Genomic DNA, 24,651 nt, shown 5'->3' with positions numbered 1-24,651 from the left:
TATGAATAAGGCTGACTGGGACTTGTTCTCCTCCATTGCCAGTATTGAGCCTCTTTCCAATGACGCCATTGATGCCGTGGTTCACTCAGTCACCACCAGCATTGTTAATGCAGCAGAATCTGCCATTCCCTGTTCTTCTGGGTCCCCTCGGCGGAGGACTGTGCCCTGGTGGTCGCCCAAGATCGCTGAGGTGATTAAAGATCGCAGGCGGGCGCTCCAGCATCACAAGCGGCATCCCTCATTACAACACCTCATTGCCTTTAAATGGCTCCGTGCGCGGGCCCGCCGCATCATTCGCCAACACAAGCAGGAGTGCTGGGAACAGTATGTCTCCACCATTGGTCTCCGTACCTCCCCATCGTAGGTGTGGGCTAAGATTAGGCGACTCTATGGCTATCGAGCCCCCGTCAGTGTCCCTGCGCTTTCACTGAATGGAGCAGTTTGTACTGACCCCGACACAATTGCCAACCACTTAGCAGAGCATTTTGCTCAGAGTTCTGCTTCTGCGAATTACCCACTGGCCTTCCGCTCCCTGTAAGAGCCGTTGAAACGCTGGAGCCTTTCATTTCACACGCGCCACCCTGAATCCCACACTGTTCTGTTCAGTTAGTGGGAATTCCAAAGTGCCTTAGCCACTTGCACTGATACGGCTCCCGGGCCAGTTCGCATCCACTGTCTACAACCGTATCTGGGTCGAGGGTGAATTCCCGTTGCAGTGGCGGAAAAGCATCGTCATCCCTGTTCTAAAACCTGGCAAGAACCCACTGGAGGTGGACAGCTACCGCCCCATTAGCCTCACCAACATTCTTTGCAAGTTGCTCGAATGCATGGTGAGTCGGCGGTTGAGTTGGGTACTCGAATTTCGGGGCCTTCTGGCTCCATCTCAGGGTGGGTTCCGTAAGGGCCGCTCTGCCGCCGATAATCTGGTGAGCCTGGAGTCTGCCATCAATACGGCCTCTGCCCGCCGTCAGCACCTAGTCGCTGTCTTTTTTGACATGCAGAAGGCATACAATACGACATGGCGACATCACATCCTCTCTACGCTTCATGGTTGGGGTCTTCGGGGTCCACTGCGGATTTTCATACGAAATTTTCTGTCGCATCGTACCTTCCGTGTGCAAGTTGTGGCCTCCCATAGTCCCCCCTCCCGAGTTCAGGAGAACGGGGTACCGCAGGGCTCTGTCTTAAGTGTCTGTCTGTTTTTAATTGCAATTAATGGGATCGCTGCGGTTGGGAACGTCTGTCTCAGCTTCCTTGTATGCTGACAACTTCTGCCTCTACTATAACTCCATTGGCATTGCAGCTGCTGAACGTCAGGTGCAGGGTGCTATCTGCTAGGTGCAGTCTTGGGCTGTAGCGCGTGACTTCCAGTTTTCGGCTGCCAAGACCTGCACTATGCATTTCTGCTGGCGACGCACTGTTTGCCATGAGCCACAGCTTTATCTTGACGGCGAACCTCTTGGTGTGGTGGAGACCCATTGGTTTTTGGGTGTGGTTTTTGATGCCCGGTTGACTGGGCTCCCTCACATTCGGCAGCTTAAACAGATGTGTTGGCGGCATCTTAATGATCTGCGTTGCTTGAGCCACACCAGCTGGGGAGCCGACCCATCTACCCTCTTACAGCTCTATCAGGCGTTAATTCAGTCCCGTCTGGATTATGGGAGCCTGGCTTATGGTTCAGCATCCCCTTCTGCATTGCAGGTGCTGGACCCCATCCCTCACAGCGGGATCCGACTTGCCACTGGAGCTTTCCGGACCAGCCCTGTGAACAGCATACTTGTGGAGGCAAGTGTCCCTCCACTGCAGTTTCGGCACCAACATTTACTGGCCTCTTATGCTACACACGTTTGTAGCTTGCCTGGGCATCCGAATTATCGTCTCCTGTTCCCTCAGTCTGTCGTCCATCTCCTGGAACATCAGCCCCGGTCGGGTTGTACGATCGCAGTTCTCATCCGAGAGCTTCTCTCCAGGCTTGGAGTTTTCCCTCTTCCAACTCTTTTTCAGACCCCTCTGCGTACACCCCCGTGGTGTGCCCTGCCCATGTCTTCGGCTCGAATTGGCACAGGGCCCGAAGGACTTTGTCCCTCCTGAGGCCTTCCGCCGCCGCTTTCTTTCCATCCTTGCCACGTATCAGTTGTCTACACTGACGGTTCGATGGTTGTACTGGTAGTGTCGGTTATGCTCTCACTCTAGGGGGCCATTATGAACAACATTCATTGCCGGCTGGCTGCAGCATTTTCACTGCTGAGCTGGTCGCCATCTCTCGTGGCCTAGAGTATATCCACTCCTGCTCAGGTGCTCCTTTGTTATCTGTAGCGACTCCCTGTGCGGCTTACGAGCTATCGGCCAGTGTTTCCCTCACTCTCGTCTGGTGATGGCTATCCAGGAGTCCCTCCGTACTCTTGCCCATTGCGGCCGCTCTGTGGTCTTTGTGTGGACCCCAGGTCATGTCGGCATCCCGGTCAATGAACGTGTTGACATGCTGGCCAAACAGGCTGTTGGTGCACCAGCCTTATCGATTGGGCTTTCGGAGAGTGACCTCAGAGCAGTTTTGCGGCAGAATGTCCTTCGCACCTGGGGTGAAGAATGGCGCACCCTGCTTTCACCAAACAAACTTCGGGCCATCAAGGAGGCTACCAGTGCGTGGCGCTTCTCCTTGCGGGTCTCTCGCAAGGAGTCTGTTGTCCTCTGCCAGCTGCGCATTGGGCACACCCGGACAACGCACAGCCACTTACTGCACCGTGAGGACCCACCTCTATGTCACTGTGGATCCGCTTTGACGGTGGTCCACATTTTGTTGGCCTGTCCCCTTTTAGCTGTGCTCAGGCAGACGTTAGCGCTGCCTGATACGCTCCCTGCACTTTTAACAGGTGACACTGCCATGGTAGGCTTAGTTTTGCATTTTATGTGGGCAGGGGGCTTTTATCTCTTAATCTGAGTGTTTGTCTCTCTCTCTCTCTCTCTCTCTCTCTCTCTCTCTCTCTTTTTTTTTTTTTAGTCTGGCCCTTGGCCTACGATTTTAGACTGGGTTATTTTTTTTAGTGTGTTTCTAGGTGGTTGGCTTTTCCTTTTTTGTCTCTATGGTCAGCCAACCACTGTCACACTGTGTGTGATTTTAGTTACTTTTGTCTGGTCTCTGTCTGAGTCTTTCTTGTCCTGTGTCGTCTGTTGTCATCTCCATTGTTTGTTTTTATTCTGTGTGGGTGTTTGGAGTTTTGGAAAAAGGGACTGATGACCGTAGCCGTCTGGTCCCTTCAATACCATAAACCAACCACCCCCAGAGGGCTCACATCTCTCTTGTGAGTACCTGGTTGACCACCACAAGGGCCCAGACCTTGCAGCACTACTTCACTTTCTGTGCTGCAAGTTTATTTCTCTCGTATTCTTTTTTTATTTATTTTTTTCCATTGGCTGGTTTTCTTGGTGCTGATTGTGCTTGTATCTGAATTGTGTTTTAGACACATTGTCTTATCTTCCAGCCTTCTACAACTTTTCGTTATTAATTGTATGGTCCTTATGTTGGGGTTGACTAGCTGCAATTTTTCTAAATTTTACAGAAGTGCGGTACATGCATTGAAGGTTGCCGAATACAGCGTGTATTCCACCTTTGTGCCGCTCAAAACCAAGCACGGTAGCCATTCTGTTGCGATGGGGGTTGGGGATCAAGTACTTGCACGGTGGTAGCCCCCTGACCACACAGGAATCTTATTATTGGTGCCTGAGTTGAAAATTCCACAAGCAAGCAAAGGAGTATATGCCCGTCATGGCTGGGGCACAGGGACTACAGGCAACAGTTTACTGGCCTGGGTATTGTTGCTGTGGGTGGGTGGTGCCGTTGGTAGGGTAATCGTTTGGAGTGGTTGATCCCATGGCAGGAGATTTGCACGTAAAGTAACCAGCAGTGTCTTCTGGAGCTAAGACAATGTGGAGAGGTAAGACCCCAAAAGGTTCCCTTCCCTGACTATGCCATGATAGGGGCAAAGGCTCAGAGACAAGACTAAAGAATTGTGCCTCCTCCCCCCCCCCCCCCAAAAAAACACACACACACACACACACACACACACACACACACACACACACACAAAGCTTGGTTTGTTTTAGGATGAACAGGGGCTCCATTTTGACTACAAACCCATTGTTGTTTGTGGAGTGCATCAGGGACAAGTTGGGGAAGTGGGAGTGAGTTCGAAATGAAAAGTGAGTCCATTCTGTTTAATATGTCTCCCCCTGCTCAGTTGCGGGTGCTGCTTGCATGCAACAAGCTGAGTGACATTCCTGTCACTATAACTCCCATGTTACAGGGTATCATTTTTCACTGAGATCTTCTTTTACAGACCGATCTTGGCCTTCGAAGGTGACTTCCTGTGAAGGTCAAGCTGTATATTCATCTTAGCATGCGATGCTACGAGTGCAAGCGATTTGCATATATGCTTGCAATGCCAAACCGTTCTGTAGGAATTGTGGCTGTCAGTTGTGCATGAACATTCCTTGTGCCACTCCCCCCATGTGTATCAACTGTGGGGGGGGGGGGGGGGGGGCTTCACCAGACTGCACCATTTTCAAGCGAGAAAGAAAACGAGGAATACAAGTCCCTAGACTGTCTCGCATATCAGGAGGACAAGAAGAAATGCAATCGCCTACATCCTGTACATAAGACAATGTTGTACGCTACGCTACGATGACGATGCCCTCTTTAGTGACCATGCCAGCATCCTCCATGTCTTCATCCGGCCATTGAGGCCACTCAAATACAGCCGCTTCCTTGGTGGTTGGATGTTGTCCCCAACACCTCTTTTTGGAGTGTCAAATCTCTGTCCATTGGGGATACCAGTCCACAACCCCACGTGGAGAAGTAATGTCCTCCTTCAGCAGACATATCCAGAGAGGGATTTGTTGGGACACCCCCTGCCAAAACTCAGCTGTCCTGCTATCAGATGCCAGCCAGTGGCTGAAGGAGTTGCAGGTTGTAGGACTTTGTGTTCCTCCACTGTCCTAGAATCAGGTGCAGACTAGCCCTCACAGGAGTCATAATCGTCTAAGGACAAGAAAAGTCCTCGCTTAAATAGGGAGATTTTGATGGACCCCCTCCTGTCAGACCCCTCATGTTGTTCCACCTCTGTATCCTTGAGACTGTTACTGGGGTGACGCCAATTGCTCTGGACACCTCCCCCTCCCCTCCCTCGAACCGTGATTCGCAACAAATGTGTGTTGGTGGTGTATCTTCATACCAGATGGCAGCACCGAGGCATGATCTGCCTCCTTGGTCCCTTTGCATCCACTACAGGTTACTGAGAATGTGATCCTCTAGTGAACTGTAGAGGTTTTCTCTGCCACATGACAGCTACAATGTCTTTGTGCATTTCACCTGTGCCCCCCCCCCCCCCCCCTCCCCTTCCCCGTCCTCGCCAGGAAACTTGTTTCCAAGCAATGTGGAACCTCCATGGCTAATGGAACTATTTTAAGAATCACACTGACCATGAAAGAGTGCCGGGTGATGTTTGCACATATGTTCTTGACTCCGTCTACAGCAAGTGTGTGCCACTCAACATGCCCTTGGAGGCTGTGGTAATTCGTGTGTAGACATCTGAGGAATTCACCATCTGCAGTCTGTATCTCCCTGCCAATGATGAAGTGAATCAGAATGCATTGTCTGCACTGTTTTCTCAGTGCCCGCCGCCCTTCCTAATACTGGAAGACTTCAATCCCCACAACCCTTTATGGAATGCAACTGTGGCTACTGTTCACAGTAAGCTGTCAGAAACTTGCTTGCAGAGTTCAATCATTGCCTCTTGAATGCTGGTGTTCCCACACACTTCAGTGTGGGATATGGGTCTTGACCTTTCCATATATAGCCCAGGTCTTCTCCCATCCCATCACTGAAGAGTCCACCATGATCTGTGTGACAGTGATCGTTTTTCTGATTGTTTTGACCCTTCCTCAGAATCACACGCCTGGGCCCCCACCCAGATGGATACTCTCCAAAGCTGATTGGAATGCTTTCAGCACTGCCGTCATCCTTTGCACCCTGCCTCATGGAAGAATTGATGTGATTCAGAGTACAACTGCAACTATTCTATTGGCAATTGACTCAGTGGTTCCCTCTTCCTTGGGATCCCCCCATCAGAAGATAGAATCTTGAAGCACTCATTGCCTTCTGTGCCAAGGTCTGTCATCTCATAAAGTGACAGAAACAGAAATGCCGGGAGCAGTTATGTTACTGCTGTTGGACGATGTACCCCTCCTTCACTGGTTTGTGCAAAAATTTGATTTCTCTGTGGATGGTGAAGTCTACACTGATCCAGACTCTGTTGCTGAACATTTTGCTTTTCAGTATGCTCAAAACCTGCACCTGAGAATTAACAGCTTGCATTTTGTGTCCTTAAATAGCAGGTGAAGTGACTTCCTTTACTGTTTACTACATGTCACCTACAGCTATATAATGCTCTGTCCAGTGAGTGCGAATTCCTCACTGCCTATCCCTTTGTCCTGACACAGTCCAGAGCTGGGCCACATCCACATATGCAGCCAAATGCCCAAATTCTTATCCGTGGATTAGCAAAGTCATAGCCTTGCCATTTTTCAACTGTCTGGAGTGAGAGTGAATCTTCATCTCAATTGGTCGTGATCACTCCAGTACCGAAACCGGATGAACATCCCATTGAGCTGCTCAGCTGTCTCCCAATTAGTCTCACTAATGTTCTCTGCAAGTTGCTCGAAACTATGGTGAAACAACAGCTGTGTTGGTAACTTGAGTCTTGGGGTCTTTCGACTCTGTCCCAAGCTGGTTTTCACCAAGGCCATTCTGTTGCTGACAATATGGTCTGCCTGGAGTCTGCTGTTCAGTCAGCTTTTGCCCACCATCAACGTATTACCGCTGTCATCTTCAACTTGCTCAGAGCTTATGACACCACATCCTCATTACCCTCACAATCACTATCTCTATAGCCAGCTCCCAGTGCTTGTCCCAAGCTTCTTGTCTCACTGTACTTTCCGGGTTCAAGCTGGTGTTCCCGCAGTGCTCCCCATGTACAATAGAATGGGGTCCCCCTTTTCTAGTGGTTATCAATGGTCTATCTGCAGCTGTGGGGTCTACAGTGTCACCCTCCCTGTTCACTGATGACTTTTGCATCTACAGTTGATCTGCAACTATGGATGTCGCTGAACACTGGTTATAGGATGCCGTACAGAAGGTGCAGTCCTGGGCACCCACTTGTTGCTTCCAGTTTTCTGTAACCGAAGTGTGTCGTGCATTTCTGTTGTCTGCGTATTGTCCATACCCAGCCTGAACTCTTTCTCTCAATGACCAGATCAGATGCCTAATGTGGTGGACTGACGTACACTGAGGCTAAGAGGAAATTTGAGTGCGTACATCCTGTGGCTATGACCACCTCTTATGCTGCCACTACGAAAACAGTTGTCTCCCCATCAGTTCCTCGCATTCCTGTCGCTTCTCAGAACCGAAAGACTGCACCTGCCCCCTTGACAGTTGGGGACACTTCCCTCCCTTTTGCTCCCGCACCACCTACTTCAGGAGCAACACCCCCTCAACCATTCTGGGTTATCAGTCCCCACTTCTGAGCCGGAGAAGCATAAGTTTTCTTCGGCTCCACTCACTAGGAAGGGGTCCCTTGGGTCACTCCCTTCCCCGGTTTCTGCCGGTGGGAAAGATGACACCCACCAGTGGCTGAAGAGCCCAAAAGCAGCTGGTTGTAAGGCTTCACACTCATCCTCAGTCCCAGAGGCTGAATCAGTGGCGTCCTCCCAGCCAGGGAAACCCAAGGAGCAGTGAGAGATAAATCCAAAAAGGAGGTCACCAAGACCAAGGGAGTTGCTGTGGCACCCACACCACAGCTACCTACAAGCTCTGCATCTGCAGATGAGGTGGAGATTCTGGTATCCACTGAGGACCTAGATCTCGCCAAACTCTTTGACAATGGATATAGACTGCTCAGGCAAAAAGTTTGTGGCAGCAGGTGACCCAGAGGCCTCATTGAATGTTCCATGCCTTCCCGGTCTCATGATGACATCCTCCAGTGGAACTGCAGCGGTTTTTTTCACCGCCTGGCTGAGTACAGTGCTCAGCAATCGTGTTGGTGTCAGTAGGTAACACACCATTCACATTAAAACTGGGGACACCTGTTGAGGTCTGGTACTTGACAACATACAGCAATTGTTAAGCTTTACACTTGCTTTCTGCATTGCCCTCCAGGAAACCTGGTTCCCGGCAATGCAAACCCCTGCCCTCCGTGGCTATAAGGGGTACTATAGGAACAGTAGCCACTATAATAGTGTGTCTGATGGAGTTTGCATTTATGTCCTAAACTCAGTCTATAGTGAACCTGCACCCCTTCAAACTCCTCTTGAAGGTGTGCCTGTCAGAATAAGGACGACGCAGGAAATAACTGTTTGCAATGTGTATCTTCCTCCAGATGGGACAGTGTCCTTGAATGTATTAACTGCATTAAGTGACCAACTCCCTAAACTTTTCCTACTTTTGGGAGATTTTAACACCCATTACCCCTTGTGGGGTGGCACCATGCTTATTGGCTGAGCCAGAGATGTCGAAACTTCACTGTATCAGTTCGACCTCTGCCTCTTAAGTACTGGGACTACCACACATTTCAGTGTGGCTCATGGGAGTTACTAGGCCATTGATTTATCAGTTTGCAGCCCAGGACTTCTCCCATCTGTCCACTGGAGAGCACTTGATGACCTGTGTGGTAGTGACCATTTCCCCATCTTCCTGTCACTACCCAGGCGGCAGGCCCACGGACACCTGCCCAGATGGGCTTTAAACAAGGTGGACTGGGAAACTTTCACCTCTGCTGTCACCGTTGAATCTTCCCCACATGGCAACATCAATGTGATGGTTGAGCAGCTGACTACAACAATCGTTTCTGTGGCAGAAGACACGATCCCTCGCTCTTTAGGGTGCCCCTGGTGAAAAGCAGTCCCTCGGTTGTCACCTGAAGATGCTGAAGCAATTAAGGAGCTTCAGTGAGCTCTACAGCGGCATAAGCAGCTCTTTTACGTGGGGCACCTCATAGCCTTTAAACGGCTTCGTGCACACATTTGCCAGCTTATCAAATGACGGAAACAGGAGTGTTGGGTGGGAGAAATATATCTCGACCATCAGGTGCCATATGTCACCTTCCCAAGTCTGGACAAAGATCAAATATGTTGTCAAGTACCAAACCTCAACAGGTGTCCCCAGTTTTAATGTGAATGGTGTGTTACCTACTGACACCAACACGATTGCTGAGCACTGTACTCGAGCCTTTGTGTTGAAGAATTACCCACCAGCCTTCCTCTCTCAAATAGCGACTGGAAGGGAAAGTCCTCTCATTCACTGCACGCTACAGTGAATCCTATAACGCCCCACTTAACAGTATGGTAGCTCCTCAGTACCCTTGCACATTGCCCCAAAACCGCTTCTTGACCAAATCGGATCCACAGTCAAATGATTAAACATCTCTCGTCCGACTACAAGCAACATCTCCTCATCATCTTCAACTGGATCTGGTGCGATGGTGTCTTTCCATCTCAATGGCGGGAGAGCACCATCATTCTGGTGCTCAAACCTGGTAAAAACCCGCTTGATGTGGATAGCTATAAGCCCATTAGCCTTACCAACGTTCTTTGTAAGCTGCTGGAATGTATGGTGTGTTGGCGGTTGGGTTGGGTCTTGGAGTCATGTGGCCCACTGGCTCCAATGTCAGGGCGGTTTCCGCCAGGGTCACTCTATCACTGATAATCTTGTGTCCCTCGAGTCTGCCATAGGAACAGCCTTTTCCTGACGCCAACACCTGCTTGCCATCTTTTTTTACTTGCGTAAAGCATACAACACGACCTGGTGACATCATATCCTTGCCATATTGTATGAGTGAAACTGAAACAGTTTTTCAAAATTTTAATGCAACTAGTTTAAAGTGTTTAAATTGCCATTCAATTAATGATACCTTTTTTATTCACACCACACTACTCTTTGTGTGAAAAACAGTTAAATTGCTTTCCCTACACACTATTTTTCATGTATCACATACACTTTTATTGTAATATAATGATTATTTATAGATTATTATTGTAATTTACTTTCAGATGATGACTCATTCATCCTCGAACATACAAGAGGATCTCTGGAATAAAAGCTGTGGACAATTGAAGACTTTTCCATTTACTGTTCTGGCGCAGCGAAGTGCAATTCAGCTTCTGCGCATGGGAATTATGCACTAAACACAGGTCTTTAGAGAATACTAGAAATTTTTCACAGTGGCATTAATTGATTTGTATGAAATTCAATTGTTAAACACTTTCGGCATTCTTGTTCACTTTTCCAGTTTTCAGAGAGAGAGAGATTCTGCTTGAGCGTATTAGTGTGGGAAGGACAATGAGAAAAAGCAGAACAACCGTTAAACCTGCAAATGAGGTTGACAGTAAGGAACTTCTCATGGAGTTAGAGAAAACAACAAATACGTTTGCACGTGAAACCGAAACAATTAAAGACAGTTTCAAAGAATCGCAAGAAAGTAAAGGCAAACTTCCAAAGTCAAGAAAACGTGGTTGGCAGAAACAGATTTATGTTGGTAAAAATACAAACCTGCCACATATGAAGAGTATTAAAAGACAAAGTGCAGTTGGCTTTATTAACATGACTAGGCATAAGCAAAATAAACAAGTCCTCAAAAGAAATAGGAAATCAAGCAGTGATGCAGCGGGTACAAAAGATGGCTACAGTGAAATACCTGACTCTGAAGAGGAGGAATACGTGGGAAAGATGCAATTGAAAGGATTTGAAGCTGTAGAACAGAACCTGCAAAGTACTGAAGAATGTTCTAGTGTTAGAGAGGAAGACTGTCAAGACTGTCCAGAATACAAGTCTTCAGCAGCGTTGTTCTACTCTAATAATGTATAGTATTGTTCACATATGGCATTGCGTACACTAATTGTCAGTACATTATGTTCCATGGTTCTAAGTTATTCCAAATCAATTTATTTTTACTGTTCATATGCATTTTCAAGGCAGTATGTACGAGCAAATTTTTTGCTCCACTTTATTTATTTGTCTATTTTTTATGTGTAATGGATACAGTTATGTTTCATGCTGATTTTGACTACTTCACTAAAATACCTCAGTTCATTTGATTTACTTTCATATATTGTTTCAATAACTATTTAATTTTATTTTCTATTATGCTTATAATGCCAAAAATCATTGAAAGGCAACTCGAAGGAGAAGCAAAATGTCGCGTTCCAGTGTGATGTTGACTCAACAGTATTTGGTGGCAATCGTAACACAGTTAATCTTTTGATCACTGTAATTAGCCTTTATCTAGAATTCAAGTATTGTTTGATAATTATTCGTGATGAATTAAAACTGTTTGGTTGACGGGGACACAGATCTGACCACTGCCTTGTAGAGCAATGCACTGCCAATTAGTTACTGGAGCATGTCATATGGACCAACTCAAAACTTCAAGTTGTTGCTTGTTTTCTGTGTGTCTGACGAGTTTTTATTTCACAATTTACTGGCATTTACAGTGTTACGAATATTTGTGACATTTATGCCTGGGCTGTAGTTCCTCTCAGGCATGCAGTGTAACTTGTTACAAATGTTCATTGCAGCAGATACTCTACTAAAGAGAAAAAATACATTATCTCATTGTCATATTTCAGTGAATGAACTAAAATTATAATCAGGTATCAGCCCATTTAGAGATGTTTTTGCAACCTGTGAGAGGGAGTTTGTGTTTTTATAAACTTTTATATGAAGTACTTTAAATTCTCATAGATTAAAACTGTGTAGAGGACTTGGACACAATTCTGCTACTCTGACTTGCAGGATTTAGAATCCCAGTACTGTATATATTTTTAACTCTGCTCGGAAGTTCCATTACGAAACATAAAATCCTAATAAGTTTCTCTACAGTTGACAGTTGTAATTCCTCTGTGAATTATGTTATATATCTAAATCTACTAAGAGAAAAGAGTTTTCTCAAAAAGATAATTGCACTACTCAAAGTGAATAACTCAGAGTGGACACACTATATATAAATATGCAGAAAAGAATAAATACACCATAACAGAATTGTAGGAGCGGAATGATACACAGTTACCTCGACACACTCAAAGCAATTAACGTTGACAAGTGCAGTTCTGTCTTAAAAGGGGGAGAGGGGTAGAACCAACAAAAAGTATGTGTATGTACTTTTTTGTGGGCAGAAAAACTTTGATCAGATAGTAAAAAACCGCTTCAGTTGACAGTAATTTCTTATTTATTGCTCAGCCAGTTTCTGCGCCTAAATCCTGACCTTCAGGTGTCACCTAATAATTAAGAAACCATATATGTATGACAATCAGTTGTGCAAAACCATGCCTATACTAAACAAATGCATGGGAGTGTAGGACCAGCATCTGGGGCACCTACCTCAACAGCTGACAAGGAAGGTACTTGTTGGCTCTCTAGGCGGGCACCCCGATTCCTCGTCCTACATTCCTGTGTGTGTGTGTGTGTGTGTGTGTGTGTGTGTGTGTGTGTGTGTGTGTGTGTGTGTGTGTTTTTTTTTTTTTTAATAATAGAATCATTCTCAGTTTTTGGAAAGTACAAAGGGTGTTCAAAAAGTTTTGCACAGTCGTGTCTAATTTTTTTTATTTTTTGCGGGAGGAGAACAAAATTTTTATAAACATACTTGGATCATTCAGCTATACATAAAGCCTGCTCAATGTAGCCTCCATCAGCTGTGACACATCCGGCCCAATGTTCTTTCCATGATATAAATGCACTATGACAAAATTCTGGGGATTGACTTTTATTTCATCGCTTGATACAGGAAATGAGGTCTTTCTTACTATCAAATTTTTACCGGGCAGGTGGGCCTTCAGACGACCAAAGACGTAAAAATCAGATGGAGCCAAATCCGGATTGTGGGGAGGATGAGGAACAATTTTCCAACCCATTTTCCTGATTTTCTCCTGCGTCATAAGGACTGTATGGGGTTTGGCATTGTCATGGTGTAGTCTGATGAGCTGACCCTGAAGCGGTGGTCTGTGGGTCTTGACGGCACGTCACAGCTTGTCCAATCACAAACAGTAACAGGATGAGATTTTCACTCTGCAGCGGAGTGTGCGCCGATGTGAAACTTCCTGGCAGATTAAAACTGTGTGCTCGGCCGCGACTCGAACTCGGGACCTTTGCCTTTCGCGGGCAAGTGCTCTACCATCTGGCAGAAGTAAAGCTGTGAGTACCGGGCGCGAGTCGTGCTTCGGTAGCTCAGATGGTAGAGCACTTGCCCGCGAAAGGCAAAGGTCCCGAGTTCGAGTCTCGGTCGGGCACACATTTTTAATCTGCCAGGAAGTTTCACAAACAGTAACGGTTCCGGTTAATTATGGAGCCAGTCTTGAAGAGGAACTCCATCACTGACCATTGTTGCAACCTGGCATCTACTTCACGGTCCATTATGGCTCACCCGAGTATGTTCACAAAAAAAATTCATTCTCCTCCTGCAAAAAAATAAAAAATTAGAGACGACTGTGCAAAACTTTTTGAACGCCCTTTGTATCATTCTCAGTTGATAAAATGTGTAGTGTGGACTGAAACTGAAGCCGCTTCTCCAGTTGAAGTATGGTTGCATAAGATTATCGGTAAGAGATCAGGTCTTACTACTTTGTTTATGCTACTGCCATTCTCAGCAAGCACGTGTGCATTAGCTGTTACTGAATTCTTTGAGTACTCCTCGTTGTGTTGTGCAGTTGCCCATTGTTTTCTTTTCTTATTGTATTGTAGAGTCGGCATAAGCTGATTCCTGACAGCTGCCAGTGGTGTTGCCAGTTTTCAGTTGCAGAGCACAAACGGCTGCAGCAAAAAACATTAGCTGTCTATAGAGCCCCAGCAACACTGAGGCAATGCCATAGAAACATTTACAACATTGCAGTGTGTGATTTGTTGAGATGGTGCACAAAGCAGCTGTGCCCAGCCCACTGCAACTGCCAGGAATCTAGTTACACCAATTCAAGTATAGACTATTATGTGGGGTTCAGATATGACTCCCATGACACCAAAAAGGACCTGAAATCTCAATGACCATGTGTTCATTCTACTTGCCTAAATCACAGGCCACGCTGCCAGTCCTACAAGACAGAGGTGGGGCTTTCTCCCACACACCTCTCATCTCCTCACAACAGTATACGTTCTCGTTTGTTAATTCTCCCAGTTGACTGCCACGTTAAAGTGTCCATACTATATAACTTTATTGTGATATCAAAACCATATAAAGGCAAACTGTGTAAGAAAGAGCACACATGTGAAATCAAAATCTGCTGCTGGGTAACATTCAGTAACATTTCTCTCCTTCCCTTGCCTGTTTGGATTCTCCCTGGCATCGCTGGTCAATCCTGTCCCACTCTTTAAGTGTCTAATCATCCATAAATATCAGGAGAAGGAATAGCAAATGAGAGCTCAAGTTTTGAGTCGCTTGAGGATTTTTTGATGCTTATCCCATAAAGCAAGCCATATGAAACTCTTATAAATGTAAACACACTTTCAATGTCATAATTCAATGGCACTGTGAAATTGTGAGAACAAACAGGCCGGGACTCTTTTTAGGAAAGACCTGTACTCAACGCAGTGCTTGTAAAGCATATTTATGGCAATGAAGAGGAAATTGTGGTCCTGAGAATAATGTCCCCGAGTATAAAGTGCAATGGCATATTGTATACGGTATATTAGTTTCGAAAGCCAAAATACAATGGGCATGATATCCAATTTTGAGAACCAGGAAAGATTTCAAGGCAGCTGGGCGTCAACTGTAACGTTCCGAATAAGTGTGCTAGGTTTTTGTATGTTGTTAGTAAAAGTGTATTTGTAAAAAATTACAGGTTATTGTTTATGCACTAGTTGACTATTTTTCCATATAATCACCATCCTGTTCATTGGATGTGTTGCTTCTTGGCGCAAGCTGCTTTATGACTCCTTGAACTCTCTCGTCTGCTCCTTCCCCCACATGATAATCTGGAGGGGCCAAGTTAGGATATGTGGGGTGATTCAAAACATCTGAGCCAAATGAGGCCAAGAGCACCTTGGTGGCTAAGGCTGTATGGGGACAGATGTTGTAGTCCAGCAAGCACACTCCTCCATCAGCATGCCTGTGCTTTTGTTTTGAATCCTTCTTTATTTTAGGATCTTAAAATATCATTGTGCATTGATGGTCTCCCCCGGATGCTGAAATTCGACCAGAGTGATGCATTATCAGTCCCAAAACACTGACGCCATGATTTCTTTTTGCATGAAATTGTGGCTTGGGAATTTTGTAGCAGATGGGGAATCGGTTTGGTACCACTTCACAATTGGTCTTAACGTCTCGTGTGTAATGATCCACTCATGTTTAATCTGCAGTCACAATAGAGCTCAGAAAATCCTCGCCTTCCAGGTCAAGTTGCTCAAGAAACTTGTGGGCACTATTGATCTGATTTTTCATGTCCTGCTCCATCAGCTGATTTGGGACCCATTTTGTGCCGTTTCTGGTATCCCAGTGTGTTTCTGTGTGTGTCTCGTATGAGAAGAGTTGTGGAAACATAGGGTAAACTTCATGCACTGTCAATTGGCTGTCTTCACAAACAGTTTGCTCAATTTTTTTTTGCACCAAGTCATCAGTCGAAATGGAAGGTCTTCTTTCTGTTCGTCAGGTCTTCCCTCCTCTGTTCGTCATGAACATTTATTCTGTCTCCTCTAAACTCCCTAGTACACAACTCAAACACACCTGTTCTGTTCATAGCACTTTCACTGTAAACATTTTAGATTCACGATGAAATTTGAGCTGCTGCTCTGTGTATTTTAGGTGCGAGTTTACAAATTAGGTGAATCAGTGGTGTTCCCCCCATCCCCATAGGAAGAATGATTGTGTTTCATCACAGCTGAATATACAATGTTCTTAGAACAGTTATGACTTCATCCCATGGGAAAAAATAAGATGTCTGTTTCTGAGAAGCATCGAAACTGGGTTTGGTTATCGTTTTAAATAAACAGTTATTGCCATATAGACTTAGAGCAGACATTCCAGCAAATCAATCGACATTTCTGTCACTCAAGAAGTCATGTTTTGATATGTGCAATGGCTGCACATGAATAGTCACAGTTGACACTCTGTCACAGTTGGCTGATAAGCAGCTCAAGTCAGTAGATCCCAAGCATGTTCATTCAGCTTAATGTAGGCAAATAACTTGAATCGTTCCATTCAGCTGATTCTTCTCTTCCAGAGGACGCTGTTCACTAGGTGTGTACATTGTTCTTGTGCGTTGTCATCATGAAAGACAGCACTTTTGCTGAAGTGTGAACTACAGAACTGGACAATCAGTGTGAAGTGCATGGCAGGGGCTACTTCCAGTTGTACCATGTGTAAGGGTTTCTCCTGTTCCATTCGTGTATAGAACGTGTAAAAAAATGACTATGCTTTTTAGTTAGTCTAATCTTGTCTTCACAGGCCCTAAGGGACTGACCTGTGGGAGGCTGTAGCATATTTTTCAATTTCTCACATAATAGTGATTCTTGAAGTTTTGTAAGTAGGCTTCCACAAGATAGTTGCTATCTATCTTAAAGTGCCGCCACTTCAGATTTTCACCGAGCGAGGTGGCACAGTGGTTAGCACACTGGACTCGCATTCGGGAAGATGACAGTTCAATCCCGTCTCCAGCCGTCCTGATTCAGGTTTTCCGTGATTTCCCTAAAGTCGTTTCAGGCAAATGCCGGGATGGTTCCTTTGAAAGGGCACGGCCGATTTCCTTCTCAATTCTTCCTTAACCTGAGCTTGCGCTCCATCTCTAATGACCTCGTTGTCGACGGGACGTTAAACACAAACCACCCCCACCACCACCACTTCAGATTTTCAACATATCCTTCAAACTCTTCTGGCTATGAAACAAACTTATGAAAATTTACGCTGCTCTAATTCGTTTAGATTCAGTACTTCAAGTTAGTTCTATTTGGTATGGATCACACATACTTGGTCAATATTTGGGATTGATTGTGAAAGATTTTCGTTAGTATTCTCCTTTGCAGATTGATTGCACTTTTCCAGTATCCTACAAACAAACTGAAGTCTACCACCTCCATTTATCTATAAAGGAGCCTATGTGATCATTCCATTCCGTATCCTGATAAATTGTTACACCTAGACATTTGTATAAGTTTACTATTTCCAAATGTGACTTATCGTAGTTGAAGGATATTACATTTTTATGTTATGTTGAATGCACAAATGTAAAGGAAGTTGACAATATTTTTTGCACTGCTTCAAAATTTTGTACATATCTTGCATTGTTTGTGAAGCTTTTTTCACATAGTACTTAACTGTATGATCTGGAAAATGTTTGAGATTGCTGTTAATATTATCTGGTAGGTCATTAGTATACAACATTAACAACAAGGCTCCCAGTACACTTCCCTGGGGCACAACTGAATCACTTCTACAGCTGTCAGTGACTCTCCATTGAAAATTTCGTGGTGTGTCCTTGTACTAGACAAACGTAAATCATTCAAAGATTTCATTTGATACACAGTACGATTGTACTTCTGTTGATAATTGAAGATGTGGACTCGGTCCAAATGCTTTTCGGAGGTCAAGAATTACTGCGTCTATGTAGCTGCCTTGGTCCATGGCTTTCAGGCTGTCGTGTGAGAAAAGTGGGTGGATTTTGCATGATGATGATATGGAATCAGTATAGTATGAAATATATCATTATGTTTCATCTCAGAATATATGCTAAGATTGTACAACAGGTGGATGTCAAGGGTATAGGATGGTCTATTTCCTGTACGTTCTTTCAACTGTTCACAACATTTTTGTTTAAGCGATCTATAGTCATCATCATCAGTTTCGTACTATGTTAGCAGGTCCTTGGTATCTCCATTCCCTGGGATCTGTTGCTCCCTTATTAATTTGACTATATGTGCTGCCATCCATTACATCATCCAGGGTCTGAAATCTCTTCCTCCCTCAACTCATTTTCCTTTGCTTATGCGCCTCTAAAACTGTTTCTTTATACATACCTCCTTTCTTATTATATGTCCATTTCAGTTTGCTTTTTATTACATTCAGTAATTGCCTTTGCTCTCCCACTCTTTTTACCACCACCCTCATTTTTCACACTATCCATCCAGAGTATTATACCCATACTTCACCATGGCTACATCTTTAGGAAGGTTCAGCCTTGCTCTATCTTTCTTCCTCAATGTCTGCAGTTCAGCATTGTACAGGAGCACACTCCATCCAAAACATTCTCTTACATCTTCTTAAATCTTTGTCGATATTGCTGCAGAAAATTCTCCTTTCCATACAGAATATCTCTTTTTTTTCCATTGCTCACCTGGTTTTAATTTGTGTGCCATGCTGACAGCTGCTTTCTGTTCTGCTTCTTAGGCATTTAAAGTTTGCACATTTTCTACTGTTACTCCATTCAGCATTATCTTTACCCTTTTATTTCCCCCTAGTGCCATCCATTACTTTTGCTTCATTTGTATATTACAGTTAAACGAGGAGCTAACTTGGTCACAAATTCTATGTAGAACATGAGGACCTGTTCAGTTTAGCGGTTTCATTTTTTTCTCAACACTGATGAGTCTAATATCTTATTACTCGCCTTCGCATTGATTGAAAAATTAAACTCGGGCAATAGCCTTCTGTCTTCCTTTGTAAAGGAATATTTGAAAATGGCATACAGCACTTCTGCTTTTATTTTTGTGCCGTTAATTTGGGTTCCTCTGTCATTCTCAAGTGTCCAGCTACTGCAACTCTCAAGTTATCCACAGTAATGATGAAAGCTGTCTTGACACTGTATATTCCGAAGGTAAAGCAATCGTCAACTCAAAGGTTTGTTTAAACACCACTGTGCTGTACTAAGCATGGTATATGCCCTTGCCTTCCACCAAACTTTGAAACTGATGTACCCAACCAGTTGTCCTACAGTTTAATGTGGCCTCTGAAACACAATGTAACTCGGCATTTTTCACTTTAACAAATATTACCGGAGATGAAAGAAGCACTAAGACAAACTGGGAACTGAAATCCAGGCACTGAGCCACCAAAACACACAAAAAAGTGACTGTACCACTTCTTTCTTAAACGTGTTCACGTGACTTTGTTATGGCTTATACCAATTCAGTGACAATTTCCGGTGCAATAATCACTTCTCGCCTTGAAATTAGATGGTCTACTCTTGAAAGATCCATTGGCGTGTGTTGACAAATTGAACAGTGTAGACAAGATTAGACATGCACCACACTCTGCTGATCTGCTCTGATAAAGCATTAATAAACAGATGCTTGTGTGTATAGATTTTCTATTGTCAAAAGAATATTTAGGAAGAGATTTCAATTGCATATATTTAGGTTTTCAAAAATTCATAGGAAAACATAATTTACAAATGGTTATTGCATCACTGTGTACTGAAATTTCCACTGATAAATTGTGTACAAGTAAAAACATTCCACAAAGAGCCCTTTTTAGTACTGTTGACAGTGTTAAAGGACTTTCAATTTATGTGCTTATGAGTGGTTTAGTTTCAGGTTATTAGTGCAGCTACAGAAAACATACACAATATATATTAACTGGGGGATTTTCGTGAAAGCAAAGCAGTGAATTTATAAAAATTGCATACAAATTTCAGGTTTATTAGACCTCATTTTATCATTAATAGAACAGACCACCACTTGAAGCTAAATGTCTGGTGTGGTTATAGAGAAGGTTGAGATGTCTGCTTACTTACTGACTTTCATTCTTCAGGCCTGCTACAGATGACAGAAACTTGATTACTGTTTCAGCAATTATAAAGATAAAATTAACAGTGTCAGCTAGGCAAAACATTTTAGCTGTCATTCCTTCTACACTCTATATGTGAATGGAACGGGAAGCAACTGTAATATTTTGTACAGTGCAGAGCATCATCTGTCATGCCACCCAGTGGTTGCTGAAGTGTGGACGCTTTCTCTTTCTCCCTCCCTTGACTCTGAATTGGCAGCTTTAATATTTGTACTGAGACTCATGTTCATTCAAAAGAAGAAAACTTTCTTTACCGGAGAAACACTCAAATTGCACAAGACATATCAGAAATTGTTGGGAATACACTCATTTGTAAATATACACAGCTTCAGCTTAATGATGTCTACTCTTGCATGAATCAATGCCAGTTGCATTGCAGAACCCATAATTGCTTGGTCTCTAGAATAATTGTATATTGTTACATGTTTAAAATTTCATGTAAGGCATTTGTTTGTTTTTTGGTTTTTTAGATGATGCCTCATCCAGCAGCGGATATAGCAAAGGTGTTACAAAGCAAGAAGAACATAAAAACAAAGAAGAATTTCCAGTTCAAATTTAACAATTTCAGAAGGCAAAACGGGAGTGTTGGAACTATTTTAAGCACAGAAGGAAAGGTGCTCACATGTTTTACCCGAAATGTTGAAGACAATTGGTGTGGGGTAATCAGACCGTGTTCAGTTAGGCTATCTCGTTTGTCTGAAAGAGAGTTAATGAGTGGTGGTCACTTAGTGATACCATCAGATACTCATAAGGCAGGAAGTATTTCTGCAAGTGCACCCAGATATAGACAAACAAAAATGAAAAAAAGCAGGTGTGATACATCTGTGAAACCAGCAGTCAGAGTTCCAAATGAAGTCGATAAAACAGAGCTTCATCTAGAGTTAGAGAAAGCTGCCTCTACTTTTGCTTCTGAAGTAAAACAAGATAGTTATACTCCATTTGAGGCAGAGTTTGAGAATACAGAAAGTTTGGTTGTCTCAGAAAAAGACGAAGCTCGTAAAGTAGCTTCCATTAATAAAAATTGTGATAAAAAAGGACACATGAATTCTTCCAAAGGTGATTCAAATGTGTTGACAAGCAATGTGGTCCAAAAAAATAGGGAAAAGACACGCTCTGGCAGGATTAATAGAAATGTCAGTGACTCACAGCATGCACATATGAGCACTGCCGACTCTGAGGCGGAAGAAGAAGATTGGCTGGGGTGGAACTCTAGGGTCACTCCACTAAATACAATTCCAGGAGGAGAGATAGTTTCTGTAAAAGAAAATGACCATGTGGAAGAACTAATAAACTGGAACATGAAGGTGGAAAGTGACAGTGATATGGACGTTGAAGAAGTGTTTCTTCTTACTGATTTGGTGGAGATAAAGAAAAAATATGTCAGTACTGAAAGTCTTTCCAGTGATAGTGAAGACGAATGGCCGGGGTGGCCAGAATACAAGCCTCCCTGCACATTATATTACATTTTTAAAGTATAATTCATGTTCACAAGCAGAGTGTGACCTTCCATTGTAAGCTAATTTTAATGATGATCTTTTTAAAAATATATATATATACACAAAAGTACAGGTTTTGTATGCAGTTATAAGGAAGATAATCCTTAAATATAATGATTTGTCTGTTTACTGAAAGAAAATGTAATCTCAGTTTAGCATGTTCATTTATGAGTTAGTTTTTTATTTGCATACTCATGTACATAAATCCATCATCATGTTATTACAATAATAAAAAGTAGTGTGAACCTCTTGCTGTGTATTTTATTGAGACATTAAAAATAAATGAGCTGGAGGAGTATTTGTTTAACTATGTGGCCAAACGACTGTAGATCTGTAATTTGATATGCATAATGCCATTAAGCATGTCTGAGTATAAAATTGCAAGAAAAATGTTTGACCTTTGTGGATATGTTTTCTGTCAAAATAAGTCAACAGGCAGATTTTAGTGACTATGACTGTAACATGATTTTTGGGGGTCCCTAGGCGTTAGCATCTCTGTAAATTGGAAATTTCAAAAAAAAAAATTTAACTGAGAGAGCAGTGAACTCTTTAAGGATTGTTGTAGAACCAATAACCGGACTTGCAGCAGAGAACATTTTGCACTCCAGATAGAGAGAATATTGTCAGAAAGCCCTTTAAAGATGCAAAGTAGAACTCTGTGTCAGGATCATGTCTTGTTATGTAGAAATCTATGATCACAGTACAAATGCTACTCAGAATAATTCCAACAATGCATTCATTTGATCAGTGGAGAAGTTTAGGTAATTTTACTGGGTAATAACTCGCACCGTCCAGTTAGCATGGTAATGCACTTGGGTCATTCCATGTCAAATCGCCTAATTTCGGAACATTTTCTTGCTTCACACTCACAGAGTTTGACAAAATTTTATGTGAATATTAGCACGTGTTCCTGATGCACATTGGTAAAATTTAACATTCATCAAAGCAATACTGGCCAAGATACAGTCCCTTATAACTTACGTGTGACTTTGCGCAGAGCAAGTGTGAATTTCGGACAACTTTGAGCTGTTATATCTCGGGCAATATTTTGGAAAGACCAAGGCTTTAACCACCTAAAATGGTGTATTTGATTATCTAACGTAACCAAACCGTGTTCAATAATTTGAATTAGATTTGGGCGCGAAAATTGTGGCATGAAAAAATGTAGCCTCGTAGAGCAAACGCACACTAACTATGAAACTTAATATGATATAGCTAAATAGTTACAGAATGTGGAATACAAAATTTCATACACCTACTATTTTCCAATAATCTGCAAATACATTAAACAGCTGAGAGTTTTTGTGAGAAGCTGAAAATATTGTATATTCAACACTTCTTTTATAAATACAGTTTTCGGTTAGAGCTTCAAAACCAGTCTCATTTGAAACATGTTTTAAGCCCTGCAAAAACAGTGAAAGTTTCCAGCATGGGCTAACAGTGCTGCATAAATTGAGGCAAACTTGTCGGAAAAATAGCTCTGTGAATAAACTTTTAACTTTGGCTTCTTATATCTCGCTGATTAAAGGTATGATAAACGTAAAACTTTAGACACAACAACTTAGTTACATAAGGTTTTCCAATACAAAATATCATTCACATACTGCTTTCTAAATTTTTGTGGAATCACTTCAAATGTGGTTTTCATAAAATTTGCAAAAGTAAATACATTCAATTTGCTTTTAGAAAATATGTTTTCTGTAATTGATTTCAGACTAATCAGAGTTGAAAATAGCATGTTTTAAAGAATTCAGAAAAACATGTTTGATTATCCAGTGTGCACTAATATTACCTGTAAATGACTGACATCTTTGAGAGAATGTACCACGACAGCAGCTATACTGTAGTAACCTGTTGTCCATGTTTTGTTGCATGTTGTTTTTATTTTTAAATTGACAAGTAATGTTTCACTATATTGCGTTAATCCATGATGACATTGTTACTGTCTGTTGAAGAATAGGAACTGGCAACCCCACGCCATAGGGATCACCCCCGATAGCTGTGTAATAGCAGCAGGGTGTATATGACCCGCGAGATTCGGGAGAAACCCAGGAATTTTTCCATCCAGGAGAAAACCGGGAAAAACCCGAGAATTTTTTAGAATTCGGGGACTTTTTTTGTTTTAGTTTTCAGTTAAATTTTTGTAATTTTGACTGGTAAGAAACAATACTCTAACAAAGGATATTACTGTATCCCTCTACTGCAGAATAACATTGCAGCAATAAAACGTGAACGAGAGAGAAAAAAATGAAAATAAAACTTAAGTAGGAAAGGAAATGTGCCATATACAACAACAAAACACAGTGCTGATACAAGCGTCTGCTAACAGCAAAATGTCAAAGGCTTTAGGAAGACTGTGCATTGCTACATAACAACAAATTGCCTTCGATGAGCACGACGTCACAACTGTTTACCTTAGGTTCGTTCGAGCAGTTGAGGGGAAAAAACCTTGTTTCATAGAGCGCCTAGTATCCCAGCGCATGTTGGTCAATCGATTATTCATATGATTTTTAAACACATCCCTGTTGGTTTTTGAACATATTCTAAGTTTATTTCTGAATGAATCGTAAGTTAGAACAAGGAAGGAGACGAAACGGAGACATCACACAAATAATGGAAGAATATGACTATTCCAAATTTATATAAAACTACTACTTTTCTATCTCATGCTTGAGAAGCTGGAGTTTATGAATGAAATGTGCAATTATTTCCGAACATAAAGCCTTTTGCTTGTAGTAGGCGTAATTGGCATTTGATATTAGTACTTCATTAATTATATTCTGTCGTGTCAAAAAAAAAAAGTGACTGTTGGTGCCAAAACGGTCTTGTTTGTTTGGTGTGTGTTACAATTGCTGCACTATTTAGACAGGCCTATTTCATTTTACGTAGCAGACAGTGACAAAATACATGTAATCAGATCCAGAAACCACACCAGCCATGGGTACTTTTTGTATTAACAGTTTTTTCGGTATTATACAACATTTCATTTTTTCATGTAGCAAAACGTTTGATGAGATAATAGATCCTTTCGCAGAAAGGAAAGCACACCATGTAAAGCTGTAGCAAGATTAGAGAGAAAAAAATGCTAGGACTTTAAAGATTGAAGAAATCTGTACTATCTTGTTTGTCACTTGTCTCTGTTGGTTTCATGTATCTTATATTTAATTTTATGTTACAAAAAAAAGGCAAGTTATTAACTAATAGGCAATAAAGAGCGCAAATTTTATGGGGAGTTCTTGTTCTCTGAGGTACAAATAATGCCATACAGTATTAATTGCGAGGGTTTATTTGCAGCTCTTGTGTTAAATGGAAAGCAAAATAATTCTGTGGCCGGGAGCTATCAAGTGAAT

The 24,651-nt window shown here is 42.8% G+C and overlaps 1 protein-coding gene across 1 annotated transcript in view; it reads left to right on the top strand.

Annotated features, from left to right (window-relative positions):
• The window catches only part of LOC126475369 (uncharacterized), a 34,259-nt gene extending 12,707 nt beyond the window's left edge, over positions 1-21,552 (top strand). Inside the window, exons 2-4 of the mRNA XM_050103188.1 lie at positions 10,099-10,239; positions 10,338-10,906; positions 20,276-21,552. Of these exons, the coding sequence (XP_049959145.1) occupies positions 10,388-10,906; positions 20,276-21,283 (1,527 nt within the window). The 5' untranslated portion in view covers positions 10,099-10,239; positions 10,338-10,387 and the 3' untranslated portion in view covers positions 21,284-21,552. The remainder of the gene's footprint in view (positions 1-10,098; positions 10,240-10,337; positions 10,907-20,275) is intronic.
• The last annotated feature ends 3,099 nt before the right edge of the window (positions 21,553-24,651 follow it).

The sequence above is a fragment of the Schistocerca serialis genome, chromosome 4 (assembly GCF_023864345.2).
Source record: "Schistocerca serialis cubense isolate TAMUIC-IGC-003099 chromosome 4, iqSchSeri2.2, whole genome shotgun sequence".
Lineage (NCBI taxonomy): Eukaryota > Metazoa > Arthropoda > Insecta > Orthoptera > Acrididae > Schistocerca > Schistocerca serialis.
This window is presented reverse-complemented; position numbering and strand designations above follow the sequence as displayed.